Genomic DNA, 21881 nt, shown 5'->3' on the forward strand with positions numbered 1-21881 from the left:
AGATTCACTTAAAAGATACTTCTCCAAGTATTCATAACATTTTATAAAGCAACCATGTTCAAAGAGGTGATAAGATCATAGTTAGATGCAATTGCGTTTTGCCAGGTTGTGAAGCAGGTGAGGTTTCACCATGTTGTTGAACCTGACAGAGACATGTGTCATTTAAGCTAAGAATGTAAGCACACGTACAATGACACTCTTTTTAGCTATTCTAAGCAAATGTTCATGGGTATATCCAGTGAATAAACAGCCTTATACATATGGATAAGTATAGTGGGGATCAAGCATTAAAAAAACTATAACTCCTATCTTAATAAAGAATTGTTCAGGGTTTACAAAATAATATCATGTTTAGCTATTTCAAACTTAATCCACAGCTCCATGAGTCTCAAATCATCACAACAAACAAGCTCTTCAGTGAGCATTCAACTATTATATTATAATAGCTTATGCAGTGGGGATCTGACCTGAATCTGGAATTCAAAATCTAATTTAAATCCAGAAGTATTTACACTTTGAAAGATTACTGTTCATTTTATTGGTTCATTAAGAATTCATGTTTGTATAAAGAAATAAAAATATACTATAATTCCTTGCAGCAAAAGCTTTCCTCTAACCAATGGCAGAGCAAAAACATGAGAAGCAGTAGATGGTATCATCACACAGAAAGCAGGAAGTTCCAGTGTGTTTGAGTGTGAAACTGCAGAGACTCACAGTAACACAGATCTACAGCTCAGAGCACAGAGAACATTAATACACACCTGATCTGATCTAGTCAACATGGAAACACACCTGCTGCTGATTTTAATTCTGACTTCAGGTATGACATTTTTATTCGTTACAGTATTCAGACACATTCAAATGAAATAGTTTTGTGTTACTTGACTCAGAAATTATTTTGTTCATTTGTTTTAGGTGTGATGACTGCAGACCAGATTAGACCAAATCAAGAAACAAGTGTCATAAAGGAAGATGAGACTGTGACCCTCAGCTGCACATATGATACAAGCAGCAGTTATGTTTATCTGTACTGGTATAGACAGTATCCCAATGGAGAGCTTCGCTATTTGTTATTCAAGCCTGCACGATCAGGTAGTGCAAGTGGGAGCCCCGATGATCCTCGCTTTCAGTCGACAACATCACAGACATCCACTAAACTCACTATTACTGGTGTAACTCTGTCAGATTCAGCTCTCTATTATTGTGCTCTAAGAGTAGCAGCCCAGTGATACAAAGTCTATGTGAAGCTGTACAAAAACTCAAATTAATTTTCCCCTTTGATGTCAAGCCATATCAAACCCACAATCTAAAATTCACACAATTTAATTTCACATGTGGAAGCACACCTGTGTGCGGTTACTGAAAATGTAATGAAAAGGAAACACAATACTTCCTGAATTACATTTTAGAATTACATCACAACTCTCTTTAAGGAAGTCAAATTATTCAAATAGTGCAAAATAAAATGTCCAATTTATTTCTTATATATTCTGATTACTTGATTCTGACATTAATAACTTGCAAATCATGTTAGAATATATTAAAGTTAAATTTAAATGGTTCAGCTCAGCAAAAAATATTTAAACTAACCACAAGGAGGCATCATTCTTCAAAATCTTATGAAGAACCTAAAATAGCAAAGAGAAACAGAAACTATACTGTAAGAAGAAAACACTTGTTAAAATATTCTCCTTTTTTAACTTAAAGCAGCAATGGCAAAATGGGCAATTATATTACTCTATTCTTCACAGCACATGATTTTGGTAAGAACATTTACACTTCACCATTTCTTCACTAAGTTCACATGAATAATGTATAAATCTATTTTCCAGTGTGCTGGGAACAAGACAATGTTGAACAACATTCAAGACAAATGACTGCAAATGAAGCAGCTCAAGTTACTCTACTGTGCAATTACTCTACAAATGCTTAATCTCCTCTGGTACAAACAGCTACCAAACAGATCACCAACATTCATTCTGAGTGAATTTACAGTTGGTAAAGGAACTACTGAGGATGAATTTAAACAGATATTTTCTGCTTCATCAGACTTCACATCAAGAACAGTTCCACTGATGATCAAGAATCTGCATGTGTCTGACTCTGTGTACTGTACTGTGAGCTATACTGTTCATAGGCCTGTGGTGACAGAACCCTTTACTCTCATACAAGAACATTTAGATCTAGTATATCTATTTAAATACCTTCATGTTGCATTATAAATTAAATATAATTAACAGTTTGTTTAGGGTTATGCATAACAAAACTGATATTCTATAATAACTGTATTCCATATTTTTATTTTATCTGTAATCTGCACATTATCTGTCCATATATAATTGAGAAATGAGATATGAATCATAATCGAAATTAATGCTAAATATTGTACAATGATTCACAAATCCTTTCATTCAAACTATCTGTATTCAGATACTGAGGCTCCTCCTCCAGGTGTTTGTAAATGTGTTCAGTGTAACTTTAGCCAGACAGACTGAAGCAACAAGGGGGTTAAAAATCTGTTCTACTGTAGATGTGTTCATTCTGTTTAGTTTAATTTAACACAGCACATTTACACACTTATGATGACACGCTGGCAAAAATATTTAGTGTTGTTCATCTCATATTTTTTGGGTAAGTAGATTTTCTTCCATTTTAAATTTGGAATGAATGAATGATTGAGTTATTCAAATGTTAAATGGTTTTCTAAATTCTAGGGTGTAAATCTGAGGATGCTGTCCACCAGAATATAAGAGTTCAAACAGCAGATGAAGGTGCAGCAGCTGTAATAATCAATTGTACGTATACAAGCATTGATCCATCGCCAACTCTCTTGTGGTACCAGCAACAAGTAAATGGATTCCCAAAATATATGCTGTCTACTTATGGAGCTAATGACGACGATTTTAAGAAGAGATTTAATGCACGTCTAAACACAACAACAAAATCAGCTCCTCTGACAATCCAGGATGTGCGTGTGTCTGACTCTGCTGTGTACTACTGTGCTCTGAGGCCCACAGTGACTGAAACACACTCAACACTCATACAAAAACTATGTGTGGGCATTCACAAGTTTGGAAATATTACCAAGTATAGTTTTTAATTTTGTCTTTTTATTGTTACATATTTTAACTGGTGTTATTTTTCTAAATATTATTAATATAATTAAACTTAAAATAACTTTCTATTATTCTTCACAAACCATGAATCTGTAGGATGTTTTTTTCACTAAATTTCTTAATAAGTATTTGTATTACTTGATAAACTTTATTACCACAGGGTAAATATTAATGTCATGAAGCTGCAAAACGGTCTCCCCTAGAAACACATCCACAAGCCACTACTCTTGTGTTGCAGAAATCTAATAACTTTATGTGTATTGCGTTACTGCTTTCTGATTGTTTTTCACATTTGTAAGTTTTAAAATTTGGATAAAAATGTCAGTTAGAATATACATAAATTCACCACAGGGAGGCAGCATCCCTCAAAGTGTTTTCAAGGAAACAGGCGGCATGTGAGAGCTTGAAGACCTGAAACATCAAGAGAAAAGCAGCACAGAGCAAACCAAGAGCTAGAGTAAAGACAGAGAGACACATTAATTAGAACACATGTTAAAATATTAATCTCTATCTCAGCAATGGAAAAATGGGTGACAATCACACTTTTCTTCACAGCTCATGATTTAGGTAAGGAAGTTCTTAATTTCCACTTTATCATTTGTTCATATGTGAGTTACTTAATATATGTAAAAGATTAATAATTAAATCTATTTTCCAGTGTGCTGGGGACAAGACAGAGTTGAACAGCCTTCAAGAGAAATGACTGCAAATGAAGCAGATCAAGTAACTTTAATGTGTAACTACACTACCAAAGCTACAAATACAGATGCTTATCTCTTCTGGTACAAACAACTATCAAACAAATCACCAGCATTCATTCTGAACAAATATCCATTTAGTGAAGGAACAACTGAGCCTGATTTTAAGAAGAGATTTTCTGCAACACTGGATACAACATCAAGCACAGTTCCACTGATGATCAAGAATCTGCGTGTGTCTGACTCTGCTGTGTACTACTGTGCTCTGAGGCCCACAGTGACTAAAACACACTCAACACTCATACAAAAACAGACAAAATAAATGGAAAACTCTAGCTTTGTTAACAAAACACTATAAACAAAGTAGAAAAGTTATTTTCACCAAGTGAGAATCAGTAATAAACAATAAGGTGCAATTTGTGGCAAACCATCAAGGATCAAGTATTTAAAGTTCAAGATGAACCTGGAGTTGTGAAGTTGCCAAAATAAAACAGAGCTGATCTACAGTATTTCCATTGTGTTTAATTATTTTTTCTCGTCAACCTTTTTAACAGAGTGTAGTTTATTGATCCCGAATTTGTAACCAGACCAAAAGAGACCAATCACACATTTTCTGATTTCTTTTTTCAAGGCTCTTTTGTTTGGTTTTAAAATGGTCTCCTCCAACCAATCACCTGCATCTGAAACCACCAAACTTAAAAAAAGCCTGAAGACACACCTCTTCTGTGAGGACTAAACTAATGCATTAGAATTGGAGCACAGAGAACATTAATACATTCATCTGACCCAATAAATATGGAAAAAGTCCTGTTTCTGATTTTAATTCTGTCTCAAGGTACAGTATAACTCCCTTTATTCATTCTAGTGATGTACAGTAGAAAAACTATAAGTGTAAGAATTAGTACTGTCAAATGATTAATCGCAATTAATCGCATCCAAAATAAAAGTTTGTGTTTACATAATATATGTGTGTACTGTGTATATTTATTATGTATTTATATGCACACACATACATGTGTTTTAAAAATATTTGCATCTGTATATATTTACATTTATATATTTTATATTATATATAAATATTAATGTTTTTTTTCTTCAATATATGTATGGATGTGTGTGCATTAATATATAAATAATAAATACACACAGTAGACACACACATATTATGTAAGCACAGACTTTTATTTTGGATGCAATTTTATTTTGTAGCACTAGTATTAATTTTGTGCAACTTGTCTAATTGTCTTATTTCTTTGTTTTTAGGTGTGATGACTGCAGACCAGATTAGGCCAAATAAAGAAACTAGTGTCGTGAAGGAAGATGAGACTGTGACCCTCAGCTGCACATATGATACAAGCAGCAGATATGTTAGACTTTACTGGTACAGACAGTATCCTAATAAAGAACCTCAGTATTTAATGTGGAAAGAAGCTCGGGGATGGAGTGATACTGGGACCCCAGCTGAACCTCGCTTTCAGTCAACTACATCAGAAACATCCACTGAACTCACTATTACTGGTGTAACTCTGTCAGATTCAGCTCTCTATTATTGTGCTCTAAGAGTTGGAGCACAGTGATACAAAGTCTATGTGAAGCCGTACAAAAACTCAAATTCATTTTTCACTTGGATCTCAAGCCATATCAAACCCACAATCTATAATTCACACAATATAATTATACTTGTGGAAACACCTGTGTGTGGTTGCAGCTGAAATTTATAATCAAGTTATAAAGACAAATGAACATAGGTATATTCAATATATGACCAGTCCTAATAGATGTGAACATCTATCATGAATAATAATAAAACAAAAATATCTTAAGATTAAATAACAAAAAAAAAATAAATAAATAAAATAAACCTGATTTAGATAAATAGATTTTGTTGAAATCTACAATAGACACTTGTTTCAGCCTCTGTTGAGGAAGTTATTGTAACACTGTCATATGCAAAGACCTGCAGGAGGAGACTAACAGCACAGTATCTGAACTTGACTGTCCATCTCAGCGAATGTGCTAAGAATAATGTATTATCCCTCGAATTCTTATATAAGCTAAACCTTAAGATTCTAAAACTAAAAATAAAAAATAAGTTTTTCTTTGTAAGAACATTATCCTGTCATCTTATCTATCCTGGCACATCTTGATTCAGATATGTAAAGATGTATTATATGTAACATCATTTTACACAATAATGTCATATTATGCATAATCTGTCAAAGGATATTGCACTCTATGGTTTATATAATTAAATAATTTGAAATGATTTCAAAGGTTACAAATGAAAAAAAAAACTGTTTTTTAATATTAAGTTTTTAATATAATGAATTCACCACCAGGGGTCAGCATCCCTTAATTTCTTGTGTCAGACTGTTCAGTTGTTGAAAACATCAAGAGAATAATTGAGAGAGATTTGCCATAAGGAGAGACTCACATCAGTTGTCTGACACTTACTCTCTCCAACTCTGACCAACAATATGACGAAATGGTTGATTATTACTCTTTTATTCACAACACATGATTTTGGTAAGAACAGTCTTTCATTTACACTTAATTTATTTGAGTTACTTAATATCTGTGAATGATTGTTAATTTATGTCCCATCTTTTCCAGTGTGCTGGGGACAGGACAATGTAGAGCAGCATTTAAGAGAAAAGACTTCTGCTGAAGGAAATCAAGTGACTTGCGTAATTATACCCTCATGAGTTCTGCAAATGATTATCTCTTCTGTTACAAACAGCTACCAAACAAATCACCAACATTCATTCTGAGTGACTTTTCCATTGGGAAGGGAACTACAGAGCCTGAATTTCAGGAGAGATTTCATGCAAAACTGGACTCCAAATTAGAAACAGTTCTCCTGACAAGGATGTGCGTGTGTCTGACTCTGCTGTGTACTACTGTGCTCTGAAGCCCACAGTGACTGAAACACACTCAACACTCACACAAAAACATGACTCCATGACATTGATGAGAAATGCATAACTACAATAAATCAATAAGAATTAAATAAAAATAAAAACAAACACAGTAGTTGAGACTCGAGTAACAACAATAACAATCATTTAATGGTTCAAGAGCATTCTAGAATTAGTTTAGTTCATCAAACTAAACAAAAAAAGTCCAACTGCATGAACCAATGTATATAAAGAGCATCAGATCATTGTAAAGTCATTAAAATACATCCAGAATTCTTCAGGAGGAGGAGACAGCCACACTGTGTTTGTTCAGATACTGTGCAGTCAGACTCCTATTGCTGGTCTTTGCATATGTGACAGTGTTAGTACAACTTTATTAAATAAAGTCTGAAACAAAATTCCACTGTATACTTCAAGCTTATTTTATCTAATTGATTATTTTAATAATTTCTGTGATGGCAAACTGGCAAAAAATTGTAGTCATCTTTATCACATATTTTTGGAGAAAGACAATTTTTTAAGGAATGTAATATTTTGTCCTTTTAATATGAGAGCCTCATCAGCGATGACTTGCTGGAAAGTGTTGAACAAAATACAAGAGTTCAAACTGCTGTTGAAGAAGCAGCTGTAACAATCAGCTGAAACCACTGATATATCTTAAGATATCTTCTGGTCCCAGCAGAAAGTAAATGGATTCCCTGAATACATGCTGAACAGATTCGGTACAAATGACAAGCCGCTTGAGGATAGATTCAACAGCAGTCTTAACCAAATTCAAAATCAGTTTCTCTTACAATCCAGGATGTGCGTGTGTCTGACTCTGCTGTGTACTACTGTGCTCTGAAGCCCACTGTAACTGAAACACACTCAACACTCACACAAAAACATGATATTGTGATCAGTCAGTCATCACTGAGGACCACTGCACACTGGACAGGTTTAGTGCCATAAAACTATCAAACTAGACCAAAATATATGTGACATTTTGTAAGCAAACACAAAAAAACCAATACTTATACCTCACAAAGTTTATATTAGAACAGAACAGAAAAGGTCAGCTTGAAAAACCAACACTATGTTATCTGACTTCTCATATATGAACTACAACACATTCCAAAAGAAAGGGAATTGTATACTAGAAGTTTTGTCAGTTAAATTGGATTTAATGTGAATAGTAGGACAGTTTAACAAAAATTCTAAGAATAGTTTGCCGCATGTAGATTATTCTAAGAACCATAGTATGTATAAGAATGCGTGGCATAAAAGAGTCAAGATCAACGTTCTTCAAAATATCTTCTTTTGTGTTCAGCTGAAGAAAGTCACACAGGTTTGGGACAACATTTGTTGAACTATCCTGTTAATGAGTAAGTTTTGATTACATTTAGTTATGAAACTCTGAATTTAAAAAAGGAATAAGGGTATGCACATGAGTTAAACTGATATATATTATTCCTCATAATATTTACATTATGAAACAAAACGAGAGAGAATCGGTTATGATGTCACTGACCACAACCAGATTTCTCATAGACAGCAGAGCACCTCTCCAGTCATTTATCTGTGCCTCCATTTTTATCACACACTGCCGTTAAAAAATTTGGGATCAGTAAGATTATTAAGTATAGTAAAATAAAGTAAAAGATTTTTAAAGTATCTTAAAATAGAAAACTGTTATTTTAAATTGTAATAATTTCTGACAATATTGCTTTTTTGATTAAATAAATGCAGCCTTGATGAGCATGAGAGACTTCTTTTAAAAAAACATTAAAAATCTTATTGATCCCAAACTTCTGAATGGCAGTGTATATACAGTATATGGCACCATATGGATGAAAGTGAACAGCAGCAGGAAGTTCAGAGAGAAGGAAGTTCCTTTGTGTGTTTCTGACTGATCTGCAGTGACTTACAGCTCAGAGCACTGAGAGACTCAACAGAGAACTGAACTGATCTGACTGAACATGGACAGATGCTTTATACTGATTCTCATTGTGGGAACAGGTATATTATTTACTGAACAATTAATGAAAGTCTCTATATTAATATTTACATTGTTTTAAAGTCTCAAACTCCAAATTCTTTAATGGTTTGATTTTACTGATTGATTTTTCTCTGAAAAAAAAGTATGTTTGCGATATTGTTTTCTACCTTGATTTCATAAATCAAAATCATATTGTTCACAGGTTTGGTGGCTGGAGAGAATATTGAGCCAGATAAAGGGACAGAAAAAACTTCTAAAGAAACAGAAACTGTCAAGCTGAGCTGCTCATATAGTTCAAGTAGTGAATATGTTTGGCTTTACTGGTACAGACAGTATCCCAACGGAGAACCTCAGTATTTATTACTCAGAGGTGCCCGATCACGTTCTGGTGAAGACACCTCTGACGGCCGATTTAATTCGGATACAACACGTACATCCACTGAACTCACTATTACTGATGTACGTCTGTCAGATTCAGCTCACTATTATTGTGCTCTAAGAGTAGAAGCCCAGTGATACAAAACATGAGACATGTTGTACAAAAACCTGAAGCTCTTTTCACTTTGAAAATATCTAGTGAAAACCACAATCAAAACCACAATCTATCCAGCTCTTAATGTAATAAAATATGTGGTCCCACCTGGGTAAAACTGAATTAGGCCTGTTATAAAACTTCAAAGAAACATTAACAATATGTTCTGGATATCACTTTCCAGCTTCAGTGTATGAATACTTCATCTTAATTTCTACATTAATAACTACATTTTAATCATTATAATTATTTTTCCAAGAAAATTCTTGAACACTGAGCTTCTTCACACTTACAAACTTCATCCAGCTGAATATAATCCAAACTTCTCTTTAGCAAATGCAAAGTCACATGTCTTATAATTAAATGGTGTTTATATATCAGTAATTTCGGTGTTCAAAACCAATAAAATAATAAAATGAATTTCTCTCTCCTCAAAGTTGAATCCTTTTTTTAATCTGATGAAAACTATGTAATTTCTAAAATTGGCCAGAGTGTGGCATAATGTATGATGTTGGTGGGAATTCTAATTTATTGTTAAACTCTGCAAACAATTGTGCACTGGAAAATTGTAAAGACAAACATTGACTGTCATCAAATTGAACCCTTACATAAGAACATTTCTTTACACAAGATACTTTAAGATTCCCAGTTTACATGCTCCATAAACTCTCAACTGGAAGAAACAACAGTGAAATGTATGAATGAATGAATGAGGAAGAAAATATTTTGTGCAGATCCCAACAAATCCTCAAGCTCAGTTTCACTGTCAATCAAGGATGTGTGTGTGCAGCCCACTGTGACTGAAACACATAAACATCCATCCTGACATATGCAGTTTCTGACATATGCTTTATTTTTATTATTATTATTATTATATATTTTTATATATTCACACTGTTGAGAGTGTAAGACAGAGTAAAACAGTTATTCAAACATCTCTCTGTCTCTCTGAAGACATCACGTTTCTCTTTACCGGATAATAATTCAACTTTGCATGGGTAAGAGATATTCACTCAATCAATATGTTTATTATGAAATACCGAAATACATAAACAACTGGGGGAAAAAAAAACTTCATTTGAGGCTATTCCTATCTGTCAAGTTACTTCTTTTCGTGCACAATTTCCCCACTTGAAAGGGAGAGACACATCAACAGAGGCCTTAACTGGATTCCACTTTTCTTTTATTTGCATCAATTATGATGAAATGTGACAACTTGTAGCAGAAAAGTGAAAAACCTTTAAACAGAAACAAAGGTACAACATGTAAATGAATTGCAAATAAACTTGTTAAACAACCATTGCTGTCATGTGATTCTTTGTATCTGTTTTGATATACAGCATTCTTCAATGATATTATTACTTAATACACTTGTTAAAGTGCAATCTGAAGCACAGTTAAGACAACCTGATTTGTTAGAGTTTCAAGGCATGTATATGAAATCAGATTAATGACATTATTTTACCGATCAACTTACTCGCACTTCAGAATATAATCAATATTCTATCGTCACTCTACCAGTGATTGAAATGAAATCAAAGATAAACAAAACAATACACTCATAACTTAATAACATTGATATATGCTACACATTTCACTTGAAATAGTTAAGCAATGAACAGATAAACAAAATAAATAAATAATGTAATATAGGCTAATCAAAATACATGGAAGCATACTGTATGCACATTCTAAGATTAATCATTGTATATATATATATATACATAATTAAGTGATATGGTTTTACATATACACAGTATTAAAGTTTTCACTGACACTGACTGTAGCACAGGCTCCTCCCAGCAGTCAGACAAAGTGATCTGAATTTATTGCTGCTTTAACAGATGCATAAAGAGGAAGGGACTAATTAAACACATCACACTCTGCATATGTTTTAAGAGTTGCCAATTTCAATTGCATATAATGGCACTGTGGAAAAGTGCCATTGTGATCATAGTTTTATATATCTGGGGGGAGTAGCAAAATCAATTATTCTTTTCAATGAATGAGAATTTTCCTTATGTGTGTAATGTGCATATTTATTAATATTGTTTTAATTCTGTTTCAGGTTGTAATTCTCAAGACAAAGTTGATCAGCACACAAGGATTCAGTTTGCTTTTGAAGGTGATACTGTAACGATCGACTGTACATATCAGACTGCTTATCCAGGCCCAACTCTCTTCTGGTACCAGCAGAAAGACAATGGAAATCCCAAGTACATGTTAAATAAAGTTTCTAAATCTGGAAACAGTGAGGAAGAATTCAAGGAGAGATTTCATGCAAATCTCAGCACAACTTCAGTTCCACTGACAATCCAGGATGTGCGTGTGTCTGACTCTGCTGTGTACTACTGTGCTCTGAGGCCCACAGTGACTGAAACACACTCAACACTCATACAAAAACTCTGACAATGCAACAGCATACATTACATCATGTAATTTAAAGCTATCTATTTTTAAAATGATTTTCTATTAGAATAAACTGTTTAGTCTATGATTTCATTCTTAAAACCAATAAATATATTCTATTTTAGTAGGTGTCTATCAATTAAACGTTTTCATGATCTAAATTTAAATTAGTTGTATTTACATTTGTCTTTATTTTCCATTACTTTTGGTTTCAGTTGATTTCATACTGCTCATGCCACTAAAATATATAACCATCACAAATCTGGTTATTGCTATTGAAATCTCTTTAGTGAATGTGTAGTATGCATGTGCAGAAAGACATGAAAACCAGAAGAGGGCGACATACACTCAACATTAACATTTAATGAGCTGTTCTTTAAATTATTGAGTGATTGAGTTATTGAGTATGAGTAAGATTGAATAATTTCTTTGCAGTTGTAATGATAAGTGAATGTGTAGGTGAAACCCAGGGCTCTATTAACCAAAAAACTAAATAACCTACATAAAGGCCTACATAAACATCCACCATAATGAGAAAGATAATCTTTATGATCAGATGAGCTTTATCATGATTTAAAATGCTTTATCATTAAAAAAATATATATTATAGTTTCATACCTTAGTGTTCATCAACCAAAAGTTTTAATGCTGTGTTCACATCCTCATACTCTGACAGATACAGTGGGTGGAGCCTGTAGGGATCTGATTATGAAAAAGAGCATCTCAAATTTTTCCATGTACAGTGCAAACATGACTATCCTTTTTGTTCTGCTTCTGCTATTGTTGATTAAAAGTAAGAGTTTACTGATCATTTGATCAAATAATGTTGTAAATTTGGAGTTTTATGCAATGTTTAGATGTTTAATTTCTTATTTTTTTTATGATGTTGGACATGGCTTTTATTGAAATGCTGTAATATATTATGCATTATATATGCTGTGATATATTATGAAATTCTGTAATATAATATTAATTATTTGGGTAATTTTGATTAAAAAAAAAGTTTAATGGTTGTTTTGCAGAGGAGACATTTGCACAGTCAATAACACCGCTGGAAAACAAGACACTTAAATCTGAGGGAGAAAAAGTCACTCTGTCCTGTAAATATGATGGAGCTGTTAATAACCTGCACTGGTATCGTAAGTATTTGGGATCCAAACCGGAGTTCCTCGCTTATATTTATCCACATGGAGCCACAAGTAACCCTCTTCCTGATCGTCTCATACCTAAAGTTGATAAAAACAACAATCTTGTGAGCCTGGAGATCTCTGATGCTGAAGTAACAGATTCTGCGCTGTACTACTGTGCACTGTTGCCCACAATGACAGGAAACTCAACTGCACTGTACAAAAACCTCCTGAACAATAAAACTCAGAAACTATGTAAATGTTTCAGAAATATCTTTCAGAGAATATAACAGAGCAGTTCAGACATGTAGAAATAAAAGCATCAAAGCATTACTACAAAGAAATGCATCTATAAATGCATAGAATTGATAATATAGATATGAGAAAGTAACAGATTCTGCGCTGTACTACTGTGCACTGTCGCCCACAATGACAGGAAACTCAACTACATTGTACAAAAACCTCCTGAACAATAAAACTCAGAAACTATGTAAATGTTCCAGAAATATCTTTCAGAGAATATAACAGAGCAGTTCAGACATGTAGAAATAAAAGCATCAAAGCATTACTACAAAGAAATGCATCTATAAATGCATAGAATTGATAATATAGATATGAGAAAGTAACAGGCAGTTTAGTTATATTTAAAAAAAGGTATTTGGTAACAGAACTGCACAAACAATCATGTACTGTAAATGTTGATATCCAGTAATCTATACAGTGCTTATTTACTAATTTACTATCTATTTCCTCCAGATCCAAAACAGTATTGTAAACTTTACCTGTAAAGATGCAGTTGTTAATATGAAAGTGGGAACCATGTGCACCTTGCTTTAAGTCAAGAAACCACAAAAATAACAAACACAGAAACTAGAAAGCACTTTAGAAATGTATATGGTTACGACACGCAGACGTAAATCATCTTATTATAAATTTAATGATGATGACCTTTAATCTACAGAAGAAGCTCCTCCTAAAAAGTGTTTGAGCTCTACTGCATCACAGAGAACCTAAAGCAAGAAGAGGATCAGAACTTCTCAGTGTATTTTTATGACTTTGGTGATTTCAGTTGGAAAGATAATGACACAATGGAAAAGGGTGGTTATCATTCTATTCACATATTTGTGGGGTAAGTGGCACCATTAAATACACTATGTAGTTTTTAGATTCATTTTAATTGTAGTAATGCAACTCCCCGTGCAGTTTGTGAGATTGTGTTTTCATTTCATTAGAAAATAGACTTACTTTTTTATTCTATTTTAGGATGTGATTCTCTGGACAGTGTTGAACAAAAAACAAGAGTTCAAACTGCTGTTGAAGGTGAAACTGTAACAATCAACTGCACATATTCAACTACTGATTCATTTCCATATCTGTTCTGGCACCAGCAAGAAATAAATGGATACCCTAGATATATGCTGAAGAAATTTCCTGGATCTGGTGAGGTTGATAAACAATTTGAAGGGAGATTTGATGCCAATCTCAACACCTCTAGAACATCAGTTCCACTGACAATCAAGGATGTGCGTGTGTCTGACTCTGCTGTGTACTACTGTGCTCTGAAGCCCACAGTGACTGAAACACACTCAACACGCATACAAAAACCCTGCAAATAAATGAGCCCTAAATTAAATTTAGATTACATAAACATCTACAATTTCAACCATTTCACTTCATATCATAAATCAGTTTACCCCATCTTTTAAATGTGACATTAAACCTAATGTAAATTATATTTAAACAGGTCAACACACAGTGACCAATATTCTGTTAAAACCATATGTTGAGTGCACTCGGTTATTACTAGAAATAAATTGAATATGATGTGAGCAGAAATACAACTCTTATTTCAATGCTTTGTTGAACAATGCACGTTTATTACATAACCCTATTGGGGACCAGAAGAGGGCGATATACACTCAGCATTCATGCTTCAGCTCTATAAGTTGCCATTGACAGTCAGAGAATATGTAAATGAGTGTTACATTAGGCATATTATTACCGACTTATTTATTAAGAAAAAAAAAATCAAAACACTACATGGCTGTAAATAAATTAAATCAGATTTACTAGATTTCTTTTATATTTGAACTCAAATATTGATCACCTAGAAGTACAATTAATTTCAATGCTGTGTTCTTATTCTGTGCAGTAATAAGGAAGAGCCTGTGGAGGTTTGAGTAAAAGCAAAGTGATCCTTTAAACTTCTCACAGTGCAAACATGATGATTCCTTGTGCTCTTCTTCTGCAATTGTTGATAAAAGTAAGTGAAGTTGACATGACCTTTAGACATAATGCAGTTTACATATTTTTAGACTGATTTTGTTTAAATGCTATAATGTTAATGATACAAATTCAGTTTGATGAAATATATTATATTTTATGTTTTCCAGGTGACACATTGGCACAGTCAATAACACCACAGGAAAACAAGGCACTTGCATCTGTCGGACAAATCATAATTTTGTCCTGCAAATATGAGGGAGCTTTAACTAACCTGCAATGGTATCGCCAATATTCTAGATCCTACCCAGAGTTCCTGGCTTGGATTTACCCACAAGCAACCCACTTCCTCCTCGTATTATACCAAAATTGGACAAAAATGTTGTGAGCCTGGAGATCTCTGATGCTGAAGTAACAGACTGTGCCATGTACTACTGTGCACTGATGCCCACATGGACAGGAAACTCATGTACGCTCTACAAATACCTGCTGAACAATAAATAATGTCACTCTCATTTCTTGAAATCTGTCCCTATACTTAACAAATGTGAAATGAATTTCAGTATTTGTTTACACATATTTATAACATTAAATAACACTACATTAAATGCCTACATAACATGATTTATAATAATTACAGCAAATCATTTCATATCCTCATATTTTCAGCATATTTTCATATTTTTCTGCCGTTTACTATTTTGTTCTACTTTTGTTATAACTTTAGTTCCCTTTCAGTCGGTCACTCTCGACGTCACGTCGGATGACCGACGATAACACAAATGCTTTTATATTTTCAATAACCAGAATACATCAAAACTTTAAGCTGCAAAGGTTTGGTTACATGCCACATTTGAGTGGATCTTAAATTTCTCCATCATGAAACTTTTCTCAAACCAAAATGAGCAGCTCAGTAATGATAGCACACCAGCAAAAGGATATAAAAACCTTTTCCACGACTGCTCATAATGAATAATCATCAACCTCCATCACAAAGTTGGCTCTTTTATCTTTTCAGAGTGTATTCATTACAAAGGATAAAAAAAATAAATAAATAGAAACCTTCATGTGTATTACTGTGCTCTGAGTGTTTTGGGAAATCAACTGAAGTTAGACTGTAATATGCTATTATTTTCCCTTTTCAAGACTTTTGCAATGTGTTATATTTCTGCTGGAGGAGGTGGAGCTCTAAGCACTGACACTTATTGTGATCTTGTTAAAACTCTTCAGTGCCTGTTGCAGAGCTCATTTAAGCTGCATTAGTGAACACAGACAATGGTACGCCGTTCTATTATTCTGCTATTTGTCTTTACATGTAAGTATTTAATTTTGTTGCATTATTCATACAGTATTCATACCACTGAATAAATCACTGATCACACTTGATTCACTAAAATATCCATATTCGTAAACATTGATTTACTTTTGCAGGTACTGTGTATGGAAATGAAATTAGACCAACTAAAACTGAGGAGTTTGCTGTTGAGGGTTCAAGTATTACATTATCCTGCAGTTATTCATCTGCACGGTCTTTATTCTGGTACCGTCAGTATCCCGGATCAGCTCCTGAATTCCTTGTAACCCTCACATATCGATAACAGAAGCTAAGAAGTCTGATGTAGATCCCAGATTCATTGCTAAACCCAACAAAGAAAAGCAAAACCATGTGGATCTGGAGATCTCCTCTGCTAAAGTGACATACTCTGCTTTGTACTACTGTGCCATGGAGCCCACATGCACAGGAAACACAAAAACACTGTACAAAAACCTGACACATCTGAGAATACAAATCTATTTATAGGAGGGGATTTATAAGAGAATACTTAAATATATATGAAAATGAGTCAATATGTTTCATACTACACACTAAAAACTTGAAGTGTTGAGCACATGCATGCGTACAGTTCGAGAAATCAAACATATTTATTTACAGTATATATTAAGTTGCAAAAACAATATTAAATGTCTAAAAATATAATTAAATAATATTATATTCCCTGTGAGTGTAAGGACAGCATATAATACTGAGCTGCTATGATACAATCAACAAAACTGTGCTCTTTATAAAATATCAAAACTAAAATTAATTACCCTCATCATAATAAAAATTACCCTAATCATCATAAATCAATTTTCTGTTGTAGTACACCATGTTACACCCATCCATAGTGCATGAAAATCAGGAGGAAACATTAGTGATTGTAACTGATTGTATCCTTCTTCTGTTCTCCAGGAGTGAAATGTAAATAGAGAGGAGGGTCTACACAGATCTGACACAATCTAATCAAATCAGACTGGAGTAGAAACGATTCAGTCGTCCAGTGAACACAGTGCACTGCACAATGGATGTCTTTTCACTTTTTCTCTTCTGCAGTCTGGCATGTATGTATATTTATATAAGTCTTATCAATATTGTTAAAGATTAGATTAATTAAAACATATGTCATTAAACATGTACCTCTTCTTTTTCAGCTGCTGTCTCTGGAAACATCACACCAGACGAAACAGAGCATTTTGCTGAGGAGGGTTCAAATGTTACATTATCCTGTAGTTATTCCTCTGCAGATTATCTATACTGGTATCGTCAGTATCTTGGATCAGCTCCTGAATTTCTCGTGCTCATCTTTGATGGTGCATCAAACACCGAAAAGTCTGATGTAGATCCAAGACTTTCAGTTAAACTCACAAAACGGGAACAAAAGCATGTGGATCTGGAGATCTCCTCTGCTGCTGTATCAGACTCTGCTCTGTACTACTGTGCTCTGAGGCCCACAGTGACAGGAAACACATCAGCTCTCTACAAAAACCCTTTACCCAGTGAGAGCGAGCAAGAATATAGATCATGCAGTCTTAAATTGACATTATGACATTCATACAACATACAGTACTGTCCTTCACTTTGCATGCACTCCACTTTTGCCAAGTAATATAATAGGTTCTATATGCTATAAAAAGTGTTAAATGATAATCACAATGTGCAAGTACATTTCTACCACAGGGCTGCTCTTGAGAAAATGCACACATGGATCTTTCTTTCCTTGCATGAGGAGAAAAGCTGATGATAGATAGATAGATAGATAGATAGATAGATAGATTGAATAGTTTGTATGCAAAGCAAACAGCATCATGTGACAGGAAGTTTCTGGGTGTCTTTATGACCGTCAGTGTCTCATACACAGTGCAGAATATTGAAAGGCTCAAGAAAGAACTGAGCTGATCTTATTCAACATGGACAGATGCTTTCTAATCATTGTTATTATGGGAACAGGTACATTAATTATTCAGAAAATGAAGAAACAGTGGAGTTTGGAAAATCTAAATCTCCACAATGTTTTAACAAACTTATTTTAGTCATTTTTACTGTTTGCGTGGTGTCTTGTGTTGGAAATGTGTTTGGTTTTCTGTATATTCTGTTTTTTGTTCGCAGGTTTGGTGTCCGGGGACAGTATTGAGCCAGACAAAGAGAAAAATGTTATCACAAAAGAAACAGAGACTGTCAAGCTGAGCTGCTCGTATAGTACAACTAGCAATGATGTTCGTCTTTACTGGTACAGACAGTATCTACATGGGGAAATTATGTTTTTAGCATATAAAGGTGCTCGATCACTGAGTGCTGCAAAAACTGCTGATGATCGGTTTCATGCAACTACAACACAAACATCCACTGAACTCACTATTACTGATTTACGTCTGTCAGATTCAGCTCACTATTATTGTGCTCTAAGAGTAGGAGCCCAGTGATACAAAACATGAGAAATGTCATACAAAAACCTGAAGCTCTTTTCACTTTCAACTAATAGTGAAAACCACAATCAAAACCACAATCTATCCAGCCCTGAATGTAATAAAGTTTGTGGCAACACCTGTGAAGTAGATTAATTTACAGCATAAAAGTAAACCAGGAAGAAATCATTAAAATATATTCAGTTTTAATGTGTCATTAGTTCCCTGCATGAATACAATATTAAATGCATCTATGTTTATTCAACAACTTCCTCTTCTTTTAATTTAAGGTGATCAGTAAAATAAATAAATAAAATAAAAGTCAAAAATGATAAATGGAAACCTGTTTTGCCTTTTCTTTTTTTAAATAGTAGTAATGTAATTGCACATCTTTGCCACCTTGAGGCAAAACTGTATCATGTTATACATACAAGCTCCTCCTATATGTGTTTAACCTGTGCAAACACACAGTGAAATCCAAACTCAGACTGGCTCATCATAATCATAAACTCAGACTGTTAATAATATTTCGCTAATATTGCAGTTTTTATGTAAAGCTTTATGTAAACTATGTTAAACTGTTTGAGGAATTTACTTCTATTAGCTGCAGTTGGTAACTTGCCTTTATTTCTTATTGTCTTTACATCAGAATATGTCACTGTCAACTCTCTCCAGTGGTAAAACCAGCATCTCAGAGCAAACCCTGAGTTTCTACTTCTTGTAACTGAATATTGAAGCAAATCTGAGTCTGATCTTTGTCTGTATTCAGAAGCTACAAAAGAAATCAAATCAATGACTGAAATTATCAGAGATAAATCCAAAAACTACTCTGGGTCTTTGTAACATTTTATGAAGCAACTGTATCAAAAAGGAGACAATGACAAAATTATACTTAAATGTATTGCCTTTTTTTGGAGAGGGAGGGGCTTGAAGTATATCTGTGAGGATATTTCATAAGATCATTCAAGCTCAGACTGTAAGCACACATATACGACTGTACAATGATACTCCATTTAGTTATTCTGCTTTCTGCTTTGGCATGTAAGTTTCATTTGAATGCATTAGGCCTACATTTAGCCTATTTTCACAATGAAGTATGTTAATTAATAATTAATCATATGGTCTTATTTGGTGGGATATAAAAGTGCTCTAAGTAAATGAACTACTGAAATTTTAATGTTTCAGTATCAGTATAGTCATATAATATTAACACTAATATTATTAAGTTTAAGACTAAAACTAACATTTCGCTTTTCTTTGCAGGTGCCAGTAATGCAGATACTATTACACCAGACAAAACAGAGGAATTTGCTGCTGAAGGTTCAAAGGTTAAAATATCCTGCAGTTATTCATCTGCATTGTCTTTACTTTGGTACCGTCAGTATCCCGGATCAGCTTCTGAGTTCCTTGTGCTCATCGTAGACAGTGTAAAAAAACCTCAGATGTCTGGTGTAGATTACAGACTCACTACTAATATCAGAAAAACAGAAAAACAAAACCATGTGGATCTGATCATCTCCTCTGCTGCTGTATCAGACTCTGCTCTGTATTACTGTGCTCTGAGGCCCACAGTCACAGGAAACACAAGAACGCTGTACAAAAGCCTGACTATAAAAGAAAACAATGGTCTCCTAATGATAGGCAGAAATACAGTAGGATTTGAGGGTGAAACACTCATAAAAAAGCTCTGAAACATTACAAAAGATAAAATAACCAAGCTCACTTTACATCTATGTCCACAGAACTGCATAAAGCTCCCATATTTCCACAGAATTGGACCATTCACATCACCTGTGATCTTTGCTCCGCACATACTGTAGGCTATGTACACAATTGTAAATACAATGTAAGTACAATGATACATGTTTGTCAGAAGTGAATATTATCAATAACTGAATGTTGGCATTGGGAACAGTGTTAAATATTGCTATGCTATTATTGAATGTTCTCATAAAACTCATTCTGGTAAAATCTCTTTACAATAATATCATGAAGAGGGCAGTATACACACACTACTACTTTTGTTTATGTTTAACCTCTCCTCTCCTTCTAAGAACTATCCTATTTCCTACTGAAACAAATGACTGAATGAATGAATGATTTATCGTTTTCTCCTGTTTCAGTCACACTTAAAATGATAACTCCTATGTTGTTGAAGTTGCAATATCCTGAAGAGGGCAGTATACACACACTACTACTTTTGTTTATGTTTAACCTCTCTCCTTCTAAGAACTATCCTATTTCCTACTGAAACAAATGACTGAATGAATGAATGATTTATCGTTTTCTCCTGTTTCAGTCACACTTAAAATGATAACTCCTATGTTGTTGAAGTTGTTCATTTTTGCATCAGTTTATCATGGTAAGTGGGGGAATTTGTCATTTTGTAATTACTTAAAACAGTTTTATAACCTTACTATAGGTAAAATTTTTACAATTTATTAAAAATTTTTTTACGTCTTTACAGAGTGTCATGGAGAAGACAGTGTTGATCAGCCAGATAAACACATCACTGAATTTGAAGGAAAACCAGTAACATTGCAATGCAAATATAAAACCTCTTCATCACAACCGAACCACTTCTGGTACATCCAAAGAGCTAATGACTTTCCCAAATACATGCTGAGGAGAAATAAATATGGAGGTGAAGATAATGACGCTCAGTTCCAGGAGAGATTTGACTCTGAAGTGTCATCAGATTCAGTTCCACTGACAATCCAGAATCTGCGTGTGTCTGACTCTGCTGTGTACTACTGTGCTCTGAGGCCCACAGTGACTGAAACACACTCAACACTCACACAAAAACAGAGGAAGTGCTCAATTATATGACTTGCAAATCTCCGTGATATTGACTTCTGTACCACAACAATAATATGCATACAATCAAAAATGTAAGTATTTTTAAACTAATCTTGATTTGAAACTGCATTTCATAACCATCATGACCTGTGATCGGTTTAATATGAAAGGACGCATGTACAAATGTTCTTTACCGTAAAGTGGTTTACTGCTGTTTATGCATTAGTGAATCCAGTGACTAAACCATCAACTTTACACTGTTCCTATTAGTAGTGTGGAAACTCTGTTATCTATATTGTGATTATTTAAGATACAGAAAGCAATCAAAGATTGTTCTCTTTATAATCACTGGAGCAGT

At 33.9% G+C, this 21881-nt stretch overlaps 6 gene segments (V, D, J or C); all 6 read left to right on the top strand.

Annotated features, from left to right (window-relative positions):
- Positions 1-780: 780 nt before the first annotated feature.
- LOC107738228 (T-cell receptor alpha chain V region HPB-MLT-like) lies at positions 781-1229 on the top strand. The segment is given in 2 exon segments: positions 781-820; positions 916-1229. Coding segments are annotated over 2 exon segments (354 nt in total).
- A 2383-nt stretch (positions 1230-3612) lies between these two features.
- LOC107738264 (Ig heavy chain V region 186-1-like) lies at positions 3613-4079 on the top strand (the record flags this gene model as incomplete). The annotated part of the segment is given in 2 exon segments: positions 3613-3683; positions 3775-4079. Coding segments are annotated over 2 exon segments (354 nt in total), but the record flags the coding sequence as incomplete, so codon positions are not given.
- A 530-nt stretch (positions 4080-4609) lies between these two features.
- Positions 4610-5391, top strand: LOC107738229 (Ig lambda chain V-IV region Hil-like). The segment is given in 2 exon segments: positions 4610-4649; positions 5078-5391. Coding segments are annotated over 2 exon segments (354 nt in total).
- An 11952-nt stretch (positions 5392-17343) lies between these two features.
- Positions 17344-17868, top strand: LOC107738230 (T-cell receptor alpha chain V region 2B4-like). The segment is given in 2 exon segments: positions 17344-17383; positions 17474-17868. Coding segments are annotated over 2 exon segments (435 nt in total).
- A 290-nt stretch (positions 17869-18158) lies between these two features.
- Positions 18159-18742, top strand: LOC107738231 (T-cell receptor alpha chain V region RL-5-like). The segment is given in 2 exon segments: positions 18159-18269; positions 18429-18742. Coding segments are annotated over 2 exon segments (354 nt in total).
- Positions 18743-21046: 2304 nt separating this feature from the next.
- Positions 21047-21490, top strand: LOC107738266 (T-cell receptor alpha chain V region HPB-MLT-like; the record flags this gene model as incomplete). The annotated part of the segment is given in 2 exon segments: positions 21047-21086; positions 21192-21490. Coding segments are annotated over 2 exon segments (339 nt in total), but the record flags the coding sequence as incomplete, so codon positions are not given.
- Positions 21491-21881: the final 391 nt, after the last annotated feature.

This window comes from Sinocyclocheilus rhinocerous, unplaced genomic scaffold, assembly GCF_001515625.1.
Source record: "Sinocyclocheilus rhinocerous isolate Xijiao unplaced genomic scaffold, SAMN03320098_v1.1 scaffold254, whole genome shotgun sequence".
NCBI classification, from domain to species: domain Eukaryota; kingdom Metazoa; phylum Chordata; class Actinopteri; order Cypriniformes; family Cyprinidae; genus Sinocyclocheilus; species Sinocyclocheilus rhinocerous.